Here is a 20,942-nt window from a genome sequence, read left to right as displayed (position 1 = left end):
TATAAATTTTTATTTACTGTGATTTTATTTTAATCTTATAAAGGGAAGAAAATAATATTTTTTTAACAATAAAGTATATAAAATAAACAAACAAAAATAAGAATATTGAGATAAACGCAATAATATCCAACAATGTGTATTGAAACCAATATAAATCTTGTACAGCTGGTCTTAAATGCGGTGCACCTTTGTGTCTTATCACATATTCTACCCACCAAGCAGCAGTTTCCTCGTTTGCCATTGGTTTATCTTTTGAAATTGCTGATAATCTTTCCATGTTTCTTTTGTATCTAAAAATGAAAAAATAACATACATACATTATGAAATTTCATATGAATTCTTTTCAGTTATGTTTAAATGAAAATCGTTTTAAAGAGAAATAACTTAAAACAAGACATATTTCGTCCATATTTTTAATTAAAATAATCCACGTTAATAATTATTAACACTATTAATATTGCCTCTGCTGTAGCAAACTTAGCAAGGGAAAGTTCAGCAGTTGGTCACGGTTTTGGTTATCTGTGTTTTACCAACTATCGACAGTACAAGACACCTTTTTTTCCAAAAATACATCTCTATACGATATACAAATGTCTACAACCTGATCGTTATATCCGAAAGTACAAGCGAATTTACGTACATAAGTTTTTCATTCTATGACATACCTAACTTTTAATATTCTGTAATCAATAATATATATGAATAAAACTGTTAAAAATTAAAATTAGAAGGAAAAATTGTACATTAAATTATTAAATAATGATTCGGTAAGCATACTTACTTGTCGTTAGTCAATAATTCCTTCAAAGCATAGAATACTTTATCGTATGTTACTTCAAAGAAATTAATTATGAGTCCGGCTTCTTCTTCGAAACTTTTCTTTGCGTCCCATTCTTGATCGTAAAAAAATGGTATTGATATTAATGGTACTCCGTAATGTACAGCTTCCTGACGACTTTGATGACCGCCGTGAGTAATAAACAATTTTATGTTTTTGTGAGCTGTAATAAATCAAAATTAAAAAGTTTTGATGAATGGTATTTCAAATAAAATTTATGATTTTTTAAAATTTGTATGTAATATATTGTAAAAAGAAGAAAAGAACTATTCATCTTTTTGTTGATATGATTTCGTAAAATCAAAAAGTCTCCTAAAATTTTTAGAAATAATGCAATTAAAAATTTCATTATCAATAAATGAAAGCACCGGAAATGAAACTCAAAATTCTATTTTACCGTATGATATATTGAAAACTAAAATGTATATGATTAGTTATTTGTCCTCTATCGATTCTATTTCATCTCTTCTCCCATGCATAACTCGCCAATATATTCTTTCCATCTCTTCCTTACATCATCACGATTAAAATAAAATCTCTTCTTTGCTCTTGATAGCGATAACTTTCATTTTCCTTTCTCCAAAGAAAGTTTTAATTACTTTTCAGGCCTCTTTAAATTCCCCAATCCTTCAGCAGACGGTTTGCCTCCGTGCAGTTATTCCTCAAGTATGATTTTTTCGCTTTTTTGCATTTCCTATTTATTTTGTTATTGTTTAGCTTCATTGTCTCTTTGTTGGTTCTTGTACTTCTTTCTCTCGCCAATCAATTCCACGATTTCTTGGTTGATCGAATCTTTTCTGATGCTGGTTTCCTCTCCGTCCAGTGATGGTCATATCTACACAAACGGCCATATGACCTTATGTATGTTGTCACTTCTATATGCCCACTCCAACAATAAATTCTTTATTCTCTCGTATTCACTTATAAAAAAATAAAAAAACAAAATAGGTAAAAATTTGTTATTAGTGCTTTAATTTTGTTTTATCGCATCGCATTAAACGTTTTAATTAAATTTTATTGATCTTTGTAATTTAATTAAATAATACGAAATTCTAATTTTTTTTGTTGTATATTTATAGTATACGGTGGAGTTATGAACTAACATTGCAAAAAAATAAATATTATACTACAAAGTAACAAAAGAAAGTATTGCAAAAATTTCGCATTCATTCATAATGAATTCTTATAATTAGATTTGTGATCCAAAGAAGCTAAACAGTTTGTTTGGAATTGTTTTATTGTTCTCATATAAGTAAATCGAAAATGGTCTCATTATATTTTCTCTTTATTTTCCCCAAAATAATATAATTTTTATAAATTTTTTGAAATTCATCTCTATTTATATTCGAATGCCTTTACTAAAATCCGGTAATCTATGATTTAATTAATCGTAAAATATTTTCCTTTTTTTAATACCAGTTTCTTCTGACAAATATATCTGAATAGATATCTCATTTTTTAACGGTTTATGAAATAAAGGAACCTGTGAATCAGAGTGCAACGTCCTAATAATGTCTTTGAACTACAATATTTTTCCCAAATCTTTCTTAACTCTAATAGATGTATTGACGTTTTTCATAAAAGTATGACGCTACTTTTCTATTATCTTTATTCTTAAGGCATCAAAATTAAAAGGCATCAAGTAATTAATTTTAGCCAAAATAAGTTAAATCATTTTTTTTCACTTTAATTTTAAATTGCTTTAACACGTAACGTCGCATATATGTGCCGTAATAGATAGTTGCTGTCTGCTTTTCGTCGATTGCGTAATTCCAGTACAGTGCTGAACGGTAGTAATTTAACTTAACTCTTGTATTTTACGGGTCTCATTGTTGCCATATTGTACTTGACGACTGTGAGATACGGCACATAATGTGCCGTATGCGATGAATATTTTATTTCTCTTTATAACTAAAAGTATTCTTTAAAATGATATTATAGTCTACGATAGCTCTCAGCAAATATGTGCACTAACTCTAGCTGAAACACTTCTTTATACATATTCTTATTTACCGTCTATTCGTAATAGTTATTAACGACAATTTTGTTGGAGCTCCGTACCAGCATCATTTCTTCTATAAATATATGAAATTTCTATAAAAAACTTTTTATTGTACTTTATAATGGTACGAGGATAGATCCAGAAATAAGGTTCCCATCAATTTTACAAATAGACAACATTGTTTATCCTCATAGAAACTTTGCTCTATTTTTCTACTTAATCGCCATCTTTTTCTACGCATTTTCGTGCTCCAGTTTCTGTTTCCCAATGTCGTAGAACTCCGCCGTCAACCCGTTCAGAAAGCGTTTCATCTCTTCTTTTGACACTTTTGAAGAAACTGGCGAGCACAGTCATGGCGTTTCTCCTTGTGTTCTGAAGTCAATAGCGGCGATTGCCATCGAGCACAACACTTGTGATACCCCAATTTTTCAGTCAGAGCTCTTTCCACTGTACCGTAAGAACTCCCAGGAATCCGAGCAACAAGTTCACGGACGGTGATCCTCCTGTTTTGAAGCGCTTCGCGTTGGACCATCTCGAAAACCGATTTCGAAACTGACAATCTTCCACTTCGTTCTTCATTGTGGACTTTCTTCCGACCGGCACTAAACTCCCTGCACCACTTTCGGACGTGTTGAACGGAAATACATATTTCGCCATACACCTCTGTCAACTGACGTTGAATATCCACGAGTGGAGTCTCTTTGGCGTGCAAAAAGCGAATTACGGAACGAATCTCGCACTTGGCGGGATCAACAAGTGGAATCTCCATCTCGGACGACTGCTGAGCCAAGACTGAGCGGCCCAGCGAAGCGCGGCCGGGCAAAATCGAGAGTGGAGAAACAGCCGCGCACAACGGTGTAGCCGGATTTCGCCTCGCATCTTCCCGTGCGGCTGGAGCTCTTTGGGAACCTTATTTCTGGATTGATCCTCGTATATAATTGATTTAATAACGATGAAAAATAAAATTAAGAATTTATATAAAATTATATAAATGATAAAATATTATTCCATACTTATGAATTTATAAAAGCTTTTCGTTATTCGCGATGATGTCAAGATGACATCATCACGAATAACATTATGTTGAAACTAATTAAGTAAAAAATAAATCAGTTTATTAAGTATTAAATGATTTGAATGATGTTTATATGCAAGGGAAAAAGATTTTATGAGTAGCGATTCAGACCCAATTATTTGGAAATAAATTTGTGTTTCGTTCAGTGCTTATATTATTAAAGTATACAATTTAATGTATGTTTTTTTTTGTTTTTTTTTAAGAAAAATAAATCAAAATTAATTTAATTTAGGAATATTAAGATGACAAATCAAAATAGTGAGTAATGGATTAGAAGAGGTAATATAATTAATCTAATTTATAAATAAAAATCAGCATTTGTAAGATTAAGTAATATGATGAATATTTTATTGAATAATTATTTATACAATTTGTATTAAAAATATATGAAAAGGAAATATATTAGAATGGAAGGAAACTATTAGAATGAGATTAAAAAGCAATGTGATTGCGGTACGGCACAAATGTATACCGAACGAAAATCCAAGGTCAAACAGTTCAGCATATGGAGTATTAACGTATAAAATTAAAAAATAAAAAAAAATAAATAATTGGCTAATTATGTTAATTCATTAATTGTAAAAGATATAGAGAATATTTACCTAGAATGTCCTTTTGTGGTAACCATTTTTTAAGATATACATTTTCTGGTTTATTGGGAAATTCGATATCAGATTCCCATTTCATTAATACTTTAACTTTAGGAAATTGTTCAAATGCTTTTACAAAAGCATTTCGTGTTTCTTCTGATAATGATGCAATTTTCTTATTACTCCCTAGACTGAAGTAAATGACACCGTCTTTTGCATTGTCCATAAAATTTTGTAAATCCTGTAAAAAAAGATTAAAAATTTACATCTGATTGATTTAATAGAATTTATGAATGTATAGAATTAAGGTCATGACTAATATTCCAGAGGTAATACAAAAAACAGCGATAGAACTGCAATATATATCTTGCGTTACCTAATTACCGCTCTAATTTTGATTTTAGTCTATCTTATCATATTTAATTTTTTTTTTCTTAATAATAAATAAAATGTTTTAAATTCTGATTTATTAAACTTAATAATCCTGGTTTCTTACAAATTTTTTTGAGAATTTCTTAATATTTTTATGATTTATAAAACATATTATTATTGTTACAAATAATAAACTGATTTAAATTTAAACTAAGCATGTCTCCAATTAATTTTTTTTTTACGCTCTTTAGTGAACCCTCTTGTCAGTCAGGATCAGAACTTTGTTTTACTAGAATAAAAGGGTTTTTTACTGGAAAAGATTAGAAACATGGATTTCGAAATATCATAGCTCCAGGTCGAGCTTTTTATATATCCAGAAAATTCGAAAAAAGAATCGGGGGACAGCTCTATAATTAAAATCTTCCTTGTAAAACCTCAGAACAGAAATGTCAGTGTTGGGCTCGTACAGATCCCAACAACTTTAACGCAGATTGAATGGTTGTTTAATAAAAATGGCAGAGATCTATTGCACAGTAAAAATATTAAGGAAAATTGGTTGTTTATCTCCACCTATATCTCGATGATTTCGTATCTCTTTTACATTACTAAGTTATATCATTTAGTTACAATATTAGTAGAACTGGAAGACAATATTTAACGTTTGATTTTTTTGTGGTTCAGAAAATGAAGTAGAAAAATATATATAACGATTATTATGTCGCCTTTCATTCGTGTCTGTTTTTTTTTTATTTTTATTTAAACAGTGTCTTTTTGAAGAACTATAAATTGTTAAATATGATTTTCAATTTTTGATATTTTAAATTGACGGCAAACTCTCGCCGAAACCTTATCAATTTTATGGTTATATGAGTTTTGATGTCATCTGTTTTTTGTTTTCTGTTAAATTCTGTAAAATTTTAGACGCCGTATCGAGTCCAGTCAATAACTAGTCATCTATTAATAATAAGATAATTCGTATTGTTATTAAAAAACTACTCAAAAATTCTTATCAAATAAAACACTCAATCTTCATGAATGAAAATCCTTTTCTTTCAATGTTGAAATGAAATTAATATTGATTCAGTATATATATATATATATATATATATATATATATATATATATATATATATCAATTATATATATAATTTTTCTGCAATAGTATTTCGTTTCTCGTAAATAATATAAATTCTGAATATGAGGAATGTCGGTTGGTAAATAAATTTTTTCGGAAAATCACGACCCCATCACCACCAAATAGTTTTACTTGTTGAATAAAAATTTCGCCAATTATCTCTGTTTTATTTATTTCGTTTTTTAATGAGCATAATATATTCTCTTGTAATGTAATACTTTTTTTTTTAACTAAGTGATGGAACTTAAAAAAAATTGCTTTATGTGGTGTACCTTCATTTACATAAACGTATTTACTATTAAAACAAGCCGTAGTATATTTTCTTTTAAATTTATATTTCAAGTACATTGTCAAGTTCTTGTACGCTGCCTAGTACCATTAAGTACTGCTATCTGGCGGCGCAATTCGTAAACAAGTTATAAAATCAGGGTTAGAATAACAAAAGTTTCATATTGTCAAATCATTAAACGTTAATTTACGAAGATTATAACATATTTATCGAGAAAAACCTCTATATTTATTAAGAAATCTATTTCTGTAGCTTTATTTCATCAAAATATTATTTTTTTTTATACTTCAAACAATGTTAAAAATTTTGTAATGTCGATTTGCAAGTTGGTAAGAGTAAATATGTCATTCTACCGAACTGCGTGATGTATGTTGTTTCAAACTATCAGAAAATGGAACTAATAACATGTTACTATTCCCGTGACAAATAAGAATAAATTGTGATTTTCATCGAAATCATTACAAATAAATATATACTGGTTAATTTTATATCTGTATAATTATTATATATATTTATTTGTGTGTGCATGTGAGTAAGTGTTCGCATGCCCGCACGTGCATTTATTACTTGAATTACTTATGTTATACAAAATAATGAACATTTTAATCGAAAGAGATTCGATTTAAAAAATTAATAATTTTTTTTGTAGTATTAAATATGAAAATGTTACCAAATCTTTTCTTCTATTTTATTATTTATTGTAAATATACAATAGCCGATTTGAAATATACTGGTTGTAGGACAAAAAAAAATATCATTTATTTTACTATTTAATTAGTATATGTTAAATACTAGCTTACACTTTCTTTGATTTAATTTTCTTAAAAAAATTGTTTACACTGCTTTTGTTTTACAAAAAACTAAAATTTGTTATTTCCTTTAACGAATTTTTTTTCAACGATTTAAGTTATCAAATTTATTGTAAGTTTAAACAATATTTTTATTAGAATTTTTATTAATATAAAATTTTATATATATATATATGTAAAATGTGTGTGTGTGTGTGTGTGTGTGTGTAGTCGCCGACCGGCTTCTACAGCACGTGGCACTTAATAACCTTGTGTTGGCTCTGAAAATGGCCGATTTTTGCATTAGCTCTTAGAAGAGCTATTGGTCCGAAAGCTGGTCTGCGGCAAAGTCAGGGAGTCGCGGTTCGTTCATTGAAATCAGACTGGGCTTCCCTCAGCGGCAGTTGGGTCCCCACTACAGCGTGGCAGAGATGGCCCCCAGAGGCCCCGCAGCGGTTCTCCAGTGCGATCCCATGCTTGAGTCCGCCGACCAGGGCGATTGAAGCCCGTCGAGCTGGAGCGGGTAGGAAGCGTCTACGTCCAGCAGCTCCCTTGGCAGGCCGGGCAGGTCTGCTGCTCCGGCGGGGATATTAGCAACCGCCGGAAGGTCCTACGTTGAGGCGACTAAGGAACTTCTTCTTCTTGGTCTCCTCCAGGTGGTTGTCGATGATTAATTAAAAATTCACTCTCGTGCACGCTTTTATATTGGACCATGAGAGTGGTGGGGCAGCGCAGCTACGGAGGGAGAACTTCGTGGTCATCTGTGAGACGCGAGTGATGCATATACTGTGCTCCAGCTGACACCGATATTAAATTAGATATTTATGTGGTAACAATAAGTATGTATATATATATAATTGTTATTTATTCTTATTATTATGTTATAAATAAAATGTTTATTCAAATGTACCTTTGGTAATGGCTTGTTTGGTTTTATATGTAAAGTTCCAACGTGAATCGTATTTGGTTGTACTGGCATGGGATATGATTGTGATAAATCTCCAGATAATAATAATAAACTGTTATCCATTTCAAGTTCTCTTGATGAAGTTATGTCATTTCCAAAATGTTTTTTCATTACAGCATCCATTTTGGGGTAAGTATAATAATAACGAATATAAATCTCGTATAATAAATAATATGAATTCATTAGCCGTTCAAAAAACGTCATTTTGTCACTAAAAGTGGTCACAAATGATGGTATATACGATGGATTAACTGGATTGCCCATTATAAAATGTAGTGCTCCATATAATGGTGTGGTAAACATGACTATAGATGGTACATTATAATGATATTTAAATGCTAACAAGCCTGGATGTAGTCCTTCGTAAATTAACAAATCAAATTTTGTATCATTTGACCTGAAACAAATTAAAATGTATTACTTTTTATATCTAATTGTTATTATACATTTTTATAAATGGTTACCAAATATTCTCCCTAAAAACAGGAATTATGATGGTCCTTAATAGAAAAATGAATCTGCTTGGTTATGGAACTCCAAATATCTCAGCTAACAGGAAGTCGTGATTTTTTTATAATAATAATTTTCAGTATAATAAAAGCGGGCAAAGTATTGTACGAATCTTAGTAATTTAGTCGAACAGTATTTTTTTTAAAAATAAATAAATAAAAAATGTAATATAAGGATACATTTAGAAAAAGCAGCATTGCTCATTTGATGTTTGTATTTTGTTTTGTTCTGATTATTTAATGATCTCGTGTAAGAATTTTTATTGTATTTTCAACTTATGATCTGTACTTATAGTATGACTGTGTGTGTCAGCGATCTTCCCCGCCATGATGGAGTTATTAGATATGGCAAGGAGGGTGAATAGCCATGGGTGGAGGTTTAGTGGATAGTGTGCAGATATACATACGCTCTTTCTAAATTCTAGCGGCACCTGTTAGCTACCCCGACACTGCTTCGGCCTGTAAAATGGATTCCCCACCTCTACAAAAAAAAGAAAAAAAAAGTGTTAGCAAGAGGAAAGTGTTTCCCAATTTTCTCTTGGTAATTTTTTCTGTTATTTTAAAAATTTTAATTTGTTTGCAATTAAATTTGGCACAAATTATTGTAATAAAATAAACAGTCATTTCAAATTATTGTGAACAAAATTTTACCATTAATTTTTCAACTTGGTGAATACGAAATACGAAATATTTTCACAATATGTAGAAAATATTTCGTATTTTGGAAGATTTATTGTTTGATATATTGATAGATTCTTTTATGTTTTTTTTCTGTTTTTTTAATTATTTACGTATTTATTTCAACCATATTTACTAACGGTCACAATAAATAAAAATCAGAATGCGAATACAAACCTGAGCATATCTTTTACAGCTTCGGAGCTAAATGTTTCATCTACATAATTTGCATGTAAATCATTTACAGGCGGAAAAAATTCCCATGGCGACATAATTTTGGGTAGAAAAACTATTACTTTCGCTTTCAAATTTCCTAAGCGTAGCATAACAGATGTTTACATTTATTACATGAAGATTTGGATGTGGATCCTGAAAAAAATAATTAAAACAAGATTTAAATTTTATTTTTATATGTTTGCATAATTAATTAAAAAATGTTCATTTACATTTTTTAACGGCTTATCGCCCAGCTAGACTATCTAGAATAACTCAAGCATAATTTTTAAAAGTATGATTTTTTTTAATACAATGATCTTCTTCAGCAGTGGTATTTTTATCTATAGATGAAGGTTACGTATATGAGGAACAGTTCGAAACATCGTTTTTAATACCTTTTTTCGTTTCTTTTTTTTATTTCCTTTAAAAAGAATGATGTAAACCTCACAGTTATGGTTTTAGATTAACATTCTGATCCCTTGTAAGAGAAGACATCTGTCTCGTGACGATCCCGGTCACCACATTAGCTACTTCGTTCATAGGCATGATGTGATTTACTGTAGATTGTCTTTTAGAACCTCTAAATCCCACCTCAAATCCTCTCATATCGTCACAACCTCTTGTATTTTAAATCATTACAGTCATCAGTTTATCCTGACTTCTGCAAGGATGCCATTGATGCAAATGTATCGACAGACATTTCCATCAGTGTATTTACACAACTTACTATCGCCTATGTACGCTTTCTTCCTATATCTTAAAACCTCAACTCTCAAATTAACCAATTCGCGGAAGCGCTATTTCCGCGCTTTTCTCTGTCACAGAATGTTTTAAACAAAAATTATTCCCATATATAACCTCATTTAAACTATACTCTCGAATTATTATTTGATTGTTACTTTAAACACTAAGAATATTATTCTCATACCGACAAAACGAGTGTTGATCGTATCGACAGTTTTGTCCTATTCAATTTTTTCTTGATTTATTCAAGAATCCAAAAAACTAATTCATACATTTGATACATTTCTAATAAAAACGTATTCTATCTCTCTCTCTTTTGTGGTCCGCTTTCGGGAGTGAGGTCAATGCTTGCACCCTCCTGCACCGCAGCATATCACAGAGTTCTCAATATATCCATTCTCATCCTAACAGCGAATGTCTGAGATGCCAAAAAGAATCTAACCTGACAAAGTATGCACCTAGGCGGGACCCCCTAGCCACCCGTATTACTAATCTGTCCATGCATGACAGCATCAAAACAAAAAAAAGGATCAATTTTGACTTTTTTTTTGTCATACTGATTATTGTCAAATTACCATCTTCTCAGCTTTAACTCTACAATATACGGTTCAGAACATCGATAATCAAAGTATTAAACTGTATATTCGATCGTTATTGTTTTATTCCTTGACCTATTGTTTCGTTACAAATATAGTGAAATACTTTAATTTTTATAAATTCTCTTTCTGTTTTTCTTTCTAACCAATCTACTTTTTTTCATTTAAATTTGTTATTTTATTTTAAGTTTTAGAATCGTTCGAATTCTAATGCCCTTATACAGTCTGTGTCTACAACTCTTTACAAAATGGTCCATCGGCCACCATAGAGAAACATTTTTAAATTTATTGATCGTATTTTATTTTAATTTTAATATCTTTAAAAGTTTACGCGCGCGCACTTGTGTGTATAGCCTTTAAAAATTAGCTGTTTCTGGTGTTGTGATTTTTTAACACGTGAAGTGTTACATTCTAAAGGAACCGGAGGGAGTCGGATGCGCGCAGTCACCCGGCGCACACGTGGTCCGCTCTGGGCGAATAGCAACTAAAATAAAAATATGAGTACTTATAACAAACCCACGTCCCTTCATTTTTTGTTGGAAATATATATATAATAATATAATAATATGTCAGAATAAAATTATTTTTTCAATATTGTAGCATAATTTTGTATTTAAGCTAATGATTTTTTTATTCTTAAACATAAGATAAAATATTTTAAGAAATAAATTTCTTATTGCAAATCTGAACTAATTTACTTAACTTTTTATAAACAAAATAAATAAATAAGAAATTTATCATAAATTTGATAATTCAATATAAGTATTAATACTTACCAAGATTTCAGGATTACATGCTATTACTGTTACATTATGGCCACTTTTGATTAAACTTGGAACTATACCAAGCCAGGATTCTTGATGACTGTACGATGCAGTAGGACATACTGAAAGTATATTACTACATGCAGCTAAATTCAATACAGACAGGATTAAAAATGAAACGTAATTAATAACCTGTAAATAAAAGAATATTTATTATTAAAAAAAAATTAACAAACTGGTGTAAAACTTTAATGCCACATATAATTACACATATGAGCTTGATTGTATTTTAAATAAAGTGTAAGCTGATTTAATCGAGCGCAGAGCCTCCTTCATTTGCATACTGGCGGAAACCTCCAAAAATGCATTTATTTCATAAAACAAGGTCCGCCTATGTGTACAATTATCCTTCGTCCCTGCTATTACAAGATTTAATATTAAAAATTAGCACAAATGATGGCAACATCCGACCATTTCGTGGCTTTTTTTTAATACTCTTTATCATAGAAAGTGTATTCTGTGTATACAAAAATACATGCGTGATAGAAAAAAGAAAAAAAAATTTAGAAGCGAGTTCACTTCCTTTTAGTTGTAAACTTTTTAAGGGCAATTTTCAATCAATGGAAACAATATTAGTTGCTCTGTTTGGAATAACATAGTCATCACGATTTATTGCACACAAGTAGACAAAATCTTTTTGCACAATCCCCTATATCCTGTAAAACCTATCGGTATTTGCTTTACTCTTAATATCCTGCGCTGTAGTTTGTGTCAGTTCCTTTCATATAAAAAAACTTATCTTTAATCAAAGTTGAATACAGGGAAAGGAAACAGTGGCTTACGGGAGAATTAAATTGAATATAGGGGTAATAAAGAAGAATCTGTTCTTATTTCATTTTATTGAAACCCATCGCATATATATATATATATATATATATATATATATATACACACACACACACATTCACACACACACACACACACACACACACACACACACACACACACACACACACACACACACACACACACACACACACACACACACACACACACACACACAGAGAGAGAGAGAGAGAGAGAGACAGGGTGAGAGAGAGAGACTGTCCCACAAAGAAATATTCTGGGGAATCATTCTGGTATATTCTAATCGTGAAAATAATGAAAAAAGAAATTTCATTTTTTGATAACCGCCGGAAGCGTCACAAGGTGGGTGTCTTCCCCTACTAGGTTGGGATTGGAAATAGGATAAAACAGGTCCCAGAACTGTAACTCCAGTAGCTTTTACGGTATCGGCGTAAAACACAAAATTTTGTGTCTAAAAATAATTTTTTTTTTAGTTTTGTAGTACAATAGCTTTGTTAAATGACTTTTAAATTTGGAAGACTTAGTAACAAAACTTTTAGAAAATTTAATTGTGAGAAAATTTATTGAAATATAGTCAATAGAAAGAAAGTAAAAACATTTAATAATATGATGTTTATTGAAACAAAACAGACGAAAAATAGACAAGAAAAACCGTATTATTCTGTTCCAAATAAACATTATTCTTAATATTGCAAAATAAAGAATTAAATCGAAATTCCCTCCTTCACGATGTATACCGCACCCTGCCCGACGTAGAATATTTCCGGTGAATTTCTGTTTCATCTCAATATCGTTTAGTATAAATTCCAGTAGCATTTCGTATTTTAATGAATAACTCTTCTTTAATATGAATCTTTTGTTGGTATACTATCGCTTTCATATTGCCCCAAATGAAGTAACATAGTGGCGATAAGTCAGGTTATTGTGGTGGCCAATTGATTAGTCCCATCACGATCAATCCAGTTTAATAAATTAGATTTATTATCTACAGCAATATTAGATTCTGCAATCTACAATTTAAAAATTTCCGCGTGCAAATCTCTAAAAGTTTTACGTGTGTGTAATAAAAAAAGAATATCGTTAAATAAAAAAAAGTTATCTTGTCTCTTTAATTATATTATGTACAAATACATTGCTACCAATTACTATTCTACACACACACACACACACACACACACACCCACACACACACACACACACACACACATACATACATATATATATTATAATAATAATAATTTAAGATAAATAAGTTAATTAAATATATAAGAATTTTAATATTTTTATAATTATACAGAAAAGTATTACAGATCTACCTGTGCGTCGATAAAAATATTTGATTTACTGTTAATATATTTCTTTTTTTAATTATGTCAGATAAAAATTAGAGTCAGTTTGTTAACAAAAGAAGATGGCTATCTTATAACTACCCTTGTTATTGCACAGAACAACTGACAAAATTACTCATATATATATATATATATATATATATATATATATATATATATATATTGAAGTTATTGCAATAACAACTGAAAAAATTAGTTCATTGTCAGTCTTGTATTTGACAGTCAAATATAAGTTTTAACAACATAATGTAATGATCTGCAAGGAGTGTTATGCGACAGCGCTCCCTTTAAGTTACACCAAAATAGACGTGTAATGTTAATTTGTATTTGAGACAATTACAATAAGAATAGAAAATTGGTTTATACTTAATATTGAACAAGTGTTAAATACGGATAAGATACTAGTTTTATACCAAATAAAAAAAATAAGCCAGCAAACATTTTAATCATCGTTTCAATGATTTTAATGAACACTTGAAAGTAACAACGGACTACAGATAAAAAAAATTGCATTATAAAATTTAATTAATTCGTAAACTTCTAAATCTAAATCGATTAACAAAATCTCATTTATAATAAAAGTACAATTTACCATAAAACGTATGGATTCAATCTTTTATTTTTAATACGGTACAAATTAAAAAACATATATGTTTTGTATTATATACATTTTTTTTTTATATGCAAGAGCATCGACTGGAATGTGGACTGACGAAAGTTATTGTAATAAAAGTACAAGTTGTTGGCAATATTGTCAAAAAAAAAAAAACACCCGACACTTTGTCACAATTTACCACACATCATTAGGCACTTCATCTCAATACTTGCTACTACTGCAGAAGCGGTTAACAAAAAACGTCTAAAATACTTCAATCACAACTGCCATAAACAATTGCATTATGCAACTTAACCACTACAACAGACAACTCTTAATACTATTTTCCTATAATAATAAATGTATTCTCAATTTCTGCAACGAGTCAATACTCTTTAGATAACCTGATATCTTATTAATAAACGTAATAAAATTTATTAAGAGAGACTTTAAGTAGTTAATCACCTGCAGAGTGGGCCAAGAACAATGAAGTGTAAGGGAGCGATAACTTCGAAAATATTCTATACAAATCGTTGAATTTGTTGTTGGAGGACCTCAGTCGGAAAGCTGACATGACTGGAATGTTGTAATGAAATGATCAAGCTCGTCTGGGTTGAGCATCTTATCAATATTCTTTTAATTTTCCCAATAATCGTTTGGCTATCTACGAGGAAGCCGTTATGGCTGTGTAAGAGAACTCTTCATTTTAAGTGATAGAAGATTTCATTAGTTGAGTTGGCGCAAAGTATTATTAAAAATAAATTTATGATAATTAATTATGTTTTTTAATTCTATTAAAATACTATATTAAGTAAATTTTTTAAAACAATGTATGTAATTTATTGTTACATAATTATTATTATTATTATTCACATACCTACAAGGAAATTTATTTTAATTATTTCATTAATTTGTTTACAGTTAAGAATGGTTTATACGATTGAATATCACATGATTTAGATTATATTTTAAATAAATAACTTTAAATACATATAGGTTGAATACATATGAAAATTTGAATTCTACATAAATTATTTAATCATTCTTATCGTTACATTTTGCTAAATTTTAGGTAATAAGTTGTCAAAATACGTATTAAAAATAGCAATTATGACTAATTATGACACTCTTTCTCGCAAGGGTAATGGTTAAACCACAAAAAGTTCAACTAAATTATTAAGAAAGCTACTGTAAGCATGCGGACTTGTCTGATTGTTCCGTAACCTCTGCACTTTATATTATTCTGTCTATTTGTATTTGTTTATTGTTGACAATAAACTATAAAAATTTAAGTGATACATTACAGAGCCAAACTTTAGGATATTTATAGTGCAGGCATTGTAATATTAGAATCTGTTAAAGTGACATGGTTATTAGAAGTAATTAGTTTACGAATTTTAGAATTGTAATTTTTATTTTAAATTAGTAAATTTTTTTTGTAATTTTTTTTATTTTCACGGCAGTATATAAAAAAAATATAAAATTCATTCAGTGATTTATAACAGTATTTTTAAATGTTTACACAAATAATACATAACGGATCAATCATATATGTGTATACATATATATATATTACTCTCACACGTGTGGAATAACGTAGCTAAAATATTAAGTACTACCGTAAACTGGACATTTCGAGTGAAGATTATCGTTGGAACGATGTTACGCAGTTCGGTAGACTTGGACACTGTGACGGGGTTTCTGTCGAGAATACTAACTGAAATATCTGGAACCGAGGGGGTGAAGGACAGCTCCGTATGGAGCTGCCGTTCGCCCGTGCTTTCACGGGTGGACGGTGTAGATGAAGTGCGGAGATTCCCGAGCCCCTGAGCTAAAAGAGTGAGTCCCGGCGGGACCGTCCCTTCGGGGGGTATCCCTGTTCCCTTTGGGAACGGCATAGCCGGGCCTGGCGTGTTATTTAGATATGTAAATGTTCTATTGGGTTGTTCGGTTTTCAAAATAAACAAAAAATCGTAATTGAAAATTTGTAATAAATAAGTTGTTTCTTTTTATTTACGTTGTTACTCTATCTGGATTTCCTACATATATGTGTATTTATATATATATATATATAATATTATCATGCTCTATTATAATTTATAAATACGGAAATAAATTTTAATTTTTTTTTTCTACAAGACCGTATTTGATTATTTCCTAACCAGTTGAGCATCGTCGATAATAAAGGAATACATAACTTGTTCTATATTTTTAATATTACTTATTATCATAGTAAATCATATAATTTATTCCATTTTCCCTTACGGAAATTTCTATCTGTAATATAAATAATGTTCTTCGTAGAACTATTAAATTCTGATTAAACATGAAACATTTTTTATTACTTTTCATGATACATCATTAAAGTTTAATTTAAAAAAATATTAAGGTTTTGATACTTCAATCAAATAAGAATAGATGTTTGGTCTTACCCAGTCGTAATCATGTACTATAATAATTTATAGGGTTCGAAAATATTGTTCCTAGAAAAAAAAATGTTACAGCTACCAAACCGAACTTTTATTACTTTTATTATTCACGGAAAAGCTAATTACAAAAGTTTTTAAATGAGGGTATATGTCTAATAAATCATGTTTCATGTTTAAAGGTAAAATATATTTTAATCGTGGTTTGTGATATTCTATTGTACTATTTATTAAAACTAGTACAGATTTCATGCGATAATTAAACAAAAATAATAACCCATAGAAAAAGATTAAATTTTAACATAATATCGGTTGTAAACGAGGTTTGAATAAACTAAAAGTTTATTTATTTTTTTATGAACGACAAAAGGATCATCCGTATGAATTTACATGCGTGAGAATACTTGGGCAGTAATTACGACTTTCAACATTGCAAATCTTTTACCGCCTACATTTTATTTTGTGAAAAAAAATTAAAAAACGTTAAATTTTTAGGTTAAAAGAGAGCTAAAGATTATTAGAGAGAGTAGGAAAGATTGAACACTAGAACAACGTTATTAACTTATATCAAACGGTATAACAAATTTAAAAATAAAATCAATTAATAATATGTTATCAATATATTGCATGACTATATTGCAAGAGTAATAAAAAAAAATTAAAAATAAAATTAATAATTTTTAATAATAAAAGTAGTAAGCTTTTAATAAATAATAAATGTAAAAAAAATTCTGTATGTTTTCCCCTTTAATACATCTTTTTTTTCTTTTCTTTTTTTTTTAACCTCCACAGTTAAGAAGCATTACTTCAGGGAATGAGATGGAATGTTTGTAGCGTGTGTGAAAATGCCATGCCTGACCGGGATTCGAACCCGGGATCTCTGGGTGAAAGGCCGAGACACTACCACTCGCGCCACAGAGACCGGCTCCTTTAATACATCTGTCTGAGCTATATTTCCCGGGAAAACAAGATTAGAGTATAGTTCTCATATTCTTCTTTTTTTTCAGTTTAGCGTAGCAGACAGTAAAAATCCGAGCGAAACAAGCAACCGAAAATTTTTAACAGACATTATACATTTTTTCAACTTTCAACATTGCAAATCTTTTACTGGTTACATTTTATTTTCTCAAAAAACATTAAAAAAAGTTAAATTTTTAGGTAAAAAGTGAGCTATAAACTCTTAGAGAAAGTAGGAAAGATTGAACACTAGGACAACATTTTTAATTTATATTCAAACGGTAAAACAAATTTAAAAATAAAATAAATTAATAAAATGTTATCAATATATTGCATGACTTCCCCGGCTACGCCGGTCAATTTATTTGTAAAAAAGTGATCCATAACAGAAAAAAATTAATTTAAAAGAGAATTGTTTATATGAAGAATGAAAAAAAAATCTCTTCTCGTTTTCTTTCAGAATATAATTTAGGTGTTAATGATGCTATTTTAATTTTGATAAGCCTAGATAAGTAATAAAAAAAAAAATTAAAAATAAAAGTAATAATTTTTAATAATAAAAGTAGTCAAGTTTTATATAACAATAAATGAAAAAAAAAAAATTCTGCATGTTTTTCCCTTTAATACATCTGTCTGAGCTATATTTACAGGGAAAACAAAATCAGAGTATAGTTCTCATATTCTTCTTTTTTTCAGTTTAATGTTGCAGACAGTTAAAAATCCAAGCAAAACAAGGAGCCGAAACAGACATTATATATTTTTATTTCCGTATACGAAATTTAAATATATTGATTTATTAATAATTACTTAAATTGATTTTATAGTAATTACCTGTAATTGTAAAAACATTTTTACAATTTTTACATCCTGTTTCAGCAGGATCCGATTAGACTTATGGTAGTTTGGAGTATTTTTAAGCATCTATTTAAATTCTATATTTCTAGTTATATTAGATTTAAAATCAAAGTTTTAGTGAGTATAAACTGAACGGTTTTCTCCCAATAGGATAGTATTTTTTATTGTTTATTAATATTGTTATAAATTAGTGGTGTTATAATAATTATTAAGGGCTGAAAAGCTTGACGAAATTAGGGGTATGTAATCAATATTAACTCCAAGGCGCCCAATAGGAACTAAGATTTTTAAAATAGTTCTGGAATTTTTCATATCCGTTCAGTGGTTTTGAGATTCCCCCAGACAAACGAACAGACTCTGCGTTTTTGTATAATAGTACATAAAAATGAAGCACTATTTCATAAAATACTACACCATTTATTGTTATTATTTCAAAATTTATGAAAATTATTAATAATAAGAATGATTATGCTTACTCTATAAAAAAAATGAATGAAAACATACCATGCTAGTCGTAATTGGTAACTCAGTTGTGATTTCCAGTTAATCAGTTTCAATATAAAGACTAGGATCCACTGGAGTAAATATAAACTTCTTTATGTACGAGTATGTCAATATATTTTACAGTAGTTGTTGAACGGAAGCCAATTATTCATGTAAAGGTCATTTGTACTGACCGTGAGAAGTAGTTCTGATTGGAACAATTTTTAATTTTTGATAAATTTTATCATTTTCTTGAGTGCTATAAATGTAATCTATGAAATTACCGAAGTATTAATTAATATATCATAAAGAAATACCGTATGAAAATTAAATTAAAAAATCTTTAAATTTTTCTCTGAAATATTTGTTATCTACTCTGACAGCTGATATCATTTCTAGAAAGAATTACTATACTGTTTTTTTTTTTTTTTTTAACTGTGGAGTGCGTGAATTTATTCCTTTGTTATTTATTACTTTTTTCATGGCTAAAGAATTCAAAAGTTCATTAGAAAAATATCTTCAGCCAACTCTACTCCTCAGTGACGGTCAGCATATCCGACTTCCATCAGATAAAACCTGATATTTCTTCCCGGTTTATATAGCAACGAAGTTTTTGTAATTAATGAATGCATAAAAATTATTCTGAGGACGACATGAAGTCAGGTTAGAATATTTACTGCAGAATTATCAGAAGAGCGGAGTTTGGGTAAAAGAAAAGAGTTTTTCAACTTTTTTTATAAAAGGAAATATTTTGAAAAAAATAATTCTCTTATCTAATTTAAATTACTCCGATTTTATTTTAATGTTTTTAAGGGTAGAAAATAACATTTTTTTCACAGTAAAGTATATAAAATAAACAAACAAAAATAAGAATATTGAGATAAACGCAATAATATCCAACAATGTGTATTGAAACCAATATAATTCTTGTACAGCTGGTCTTAAATGCGGTGCACCTTTGTGTCTTATCACATATTCTACCCACCAAGCAACAGTTTCCTCGTTTTGCATTGGTTTATCTTTTGAAATTGCTGATAATCTTTCCATGTTTCTTTTGTATCTGAAAATGAAAAAAAATATACATGCACTATGAATTATTTTTCATCATTATTTTGTTATGTTTAAACAAAGATCTTTTAAAAACACAAACAAGTTAAAATCATATCATTCATCATATTTACTATTAATAAAATTAATAGTTCTATTGCCTCTGAAGTTGAATAGTTAGAAAGGGAAAGTTCAGCAATTGGCTATGATTTTGATATTTGTATTTTTTCGTTAATATCTATATTACAAGACTCGTTTTATCAAAAAATACAGAAAAAATATAAAAATTTCAGAAAGATCTATATACGTAAACGCGTACGTACGTTGTGTATGTTGTGTTGGCATGTATTTTGATTAATATTTCTGTATTGGCTGAACATAAATTCTTTGATAATAGCTAAAAACGAATTATTTTTACGGGGCATTGAAACATTAAATTTTGTATAAAATTAAAAATAATTTTCACCATTTTTGATTCTTGATTTTTTTCTGTAATCGTAGAAAATTGAGGTTTAGTGCCATAGAAATATTTAAAATATCAAATTTTTAATTGAATCATATTTATGGGAAGGGATATTCAACATTATTTATAAACAGTTTTAGTATCAAATCTGAAAAATCCGTTGATCTGAAGAGTTGAAGTGTTTTATAAATATTTGTCTATTGATATCACCGTATTGTCCTAATTTTGATTCCATCGGACCAAGAGGAGGTATTCAGTTGTTTTTGTTGTAATACCTGAATATGATCTCCACTTAAAATATACATTTTTTTGAACTTTAATTTTCAAGATTGTTTTT

The 20,942-nt window shown here is 29.2% G+C and overlaps 1 protein-coding gene across 1 annotated transcript in view; it reads right to left on the bottom strand.

Annotated features, from left to right (window-relative positions):
- The window catches only part of LOC142329528 (UDP-glycosyltransferase UGT5-like), a 32,259-nt gene continuing 11,317 nt past the window's right edge, over positions 1 to 20,942 (bottom strand). The window contains exons 6-11 of the mRNA XM_075374202.1: positions 19,936 to 20,155; positions 9,540 to 9,612; positions 8,000 to 8,361; positions 4,558 to 4,746; positions 782 to 996; positions 1 to 290 (exon numbers count right to left, since the gene is read on the bottom strand). Of these exons, the coding sequence (XP_075230317.1) occupies positions 14 to 290; positions 782 to 996; positions 4,558 to 4,746; positions 8,000 to 8,361; positions 9,540 to 9,612; positions 19,936 to 20,155 (1,336 nt within the window). The 3' untranslated portion in view covers positions 1 to 13. The remainder of the gene's footprint in view (positions 291 to 781; positions 997 to 4,557; positions 4,747 to 7,999; positions 8,362 to 9,539; positions 9,613 to 19,935; positions 20,156 to 20,942) is intronic.

This window comes from Lycorma delicatula, chromosome 8, assembly GCF_047948215.1.
Source record: "Lycorma delicatula isolate Av1 chromosome 8, ASM4794821v1, whole genome shotgun sequence".
Lineage (NCBI taxonomy): Eukaryota > Metazoa > Arthropoda > Insecta > Hemiptera > Fulgoridae > Lycorma > Lycorma delicatula.
The sequence above is the reverse complement of the archived record's forward strand: the minus strand, read 5'-3'. Positions and strand labels throughout refer to the sequence as shown.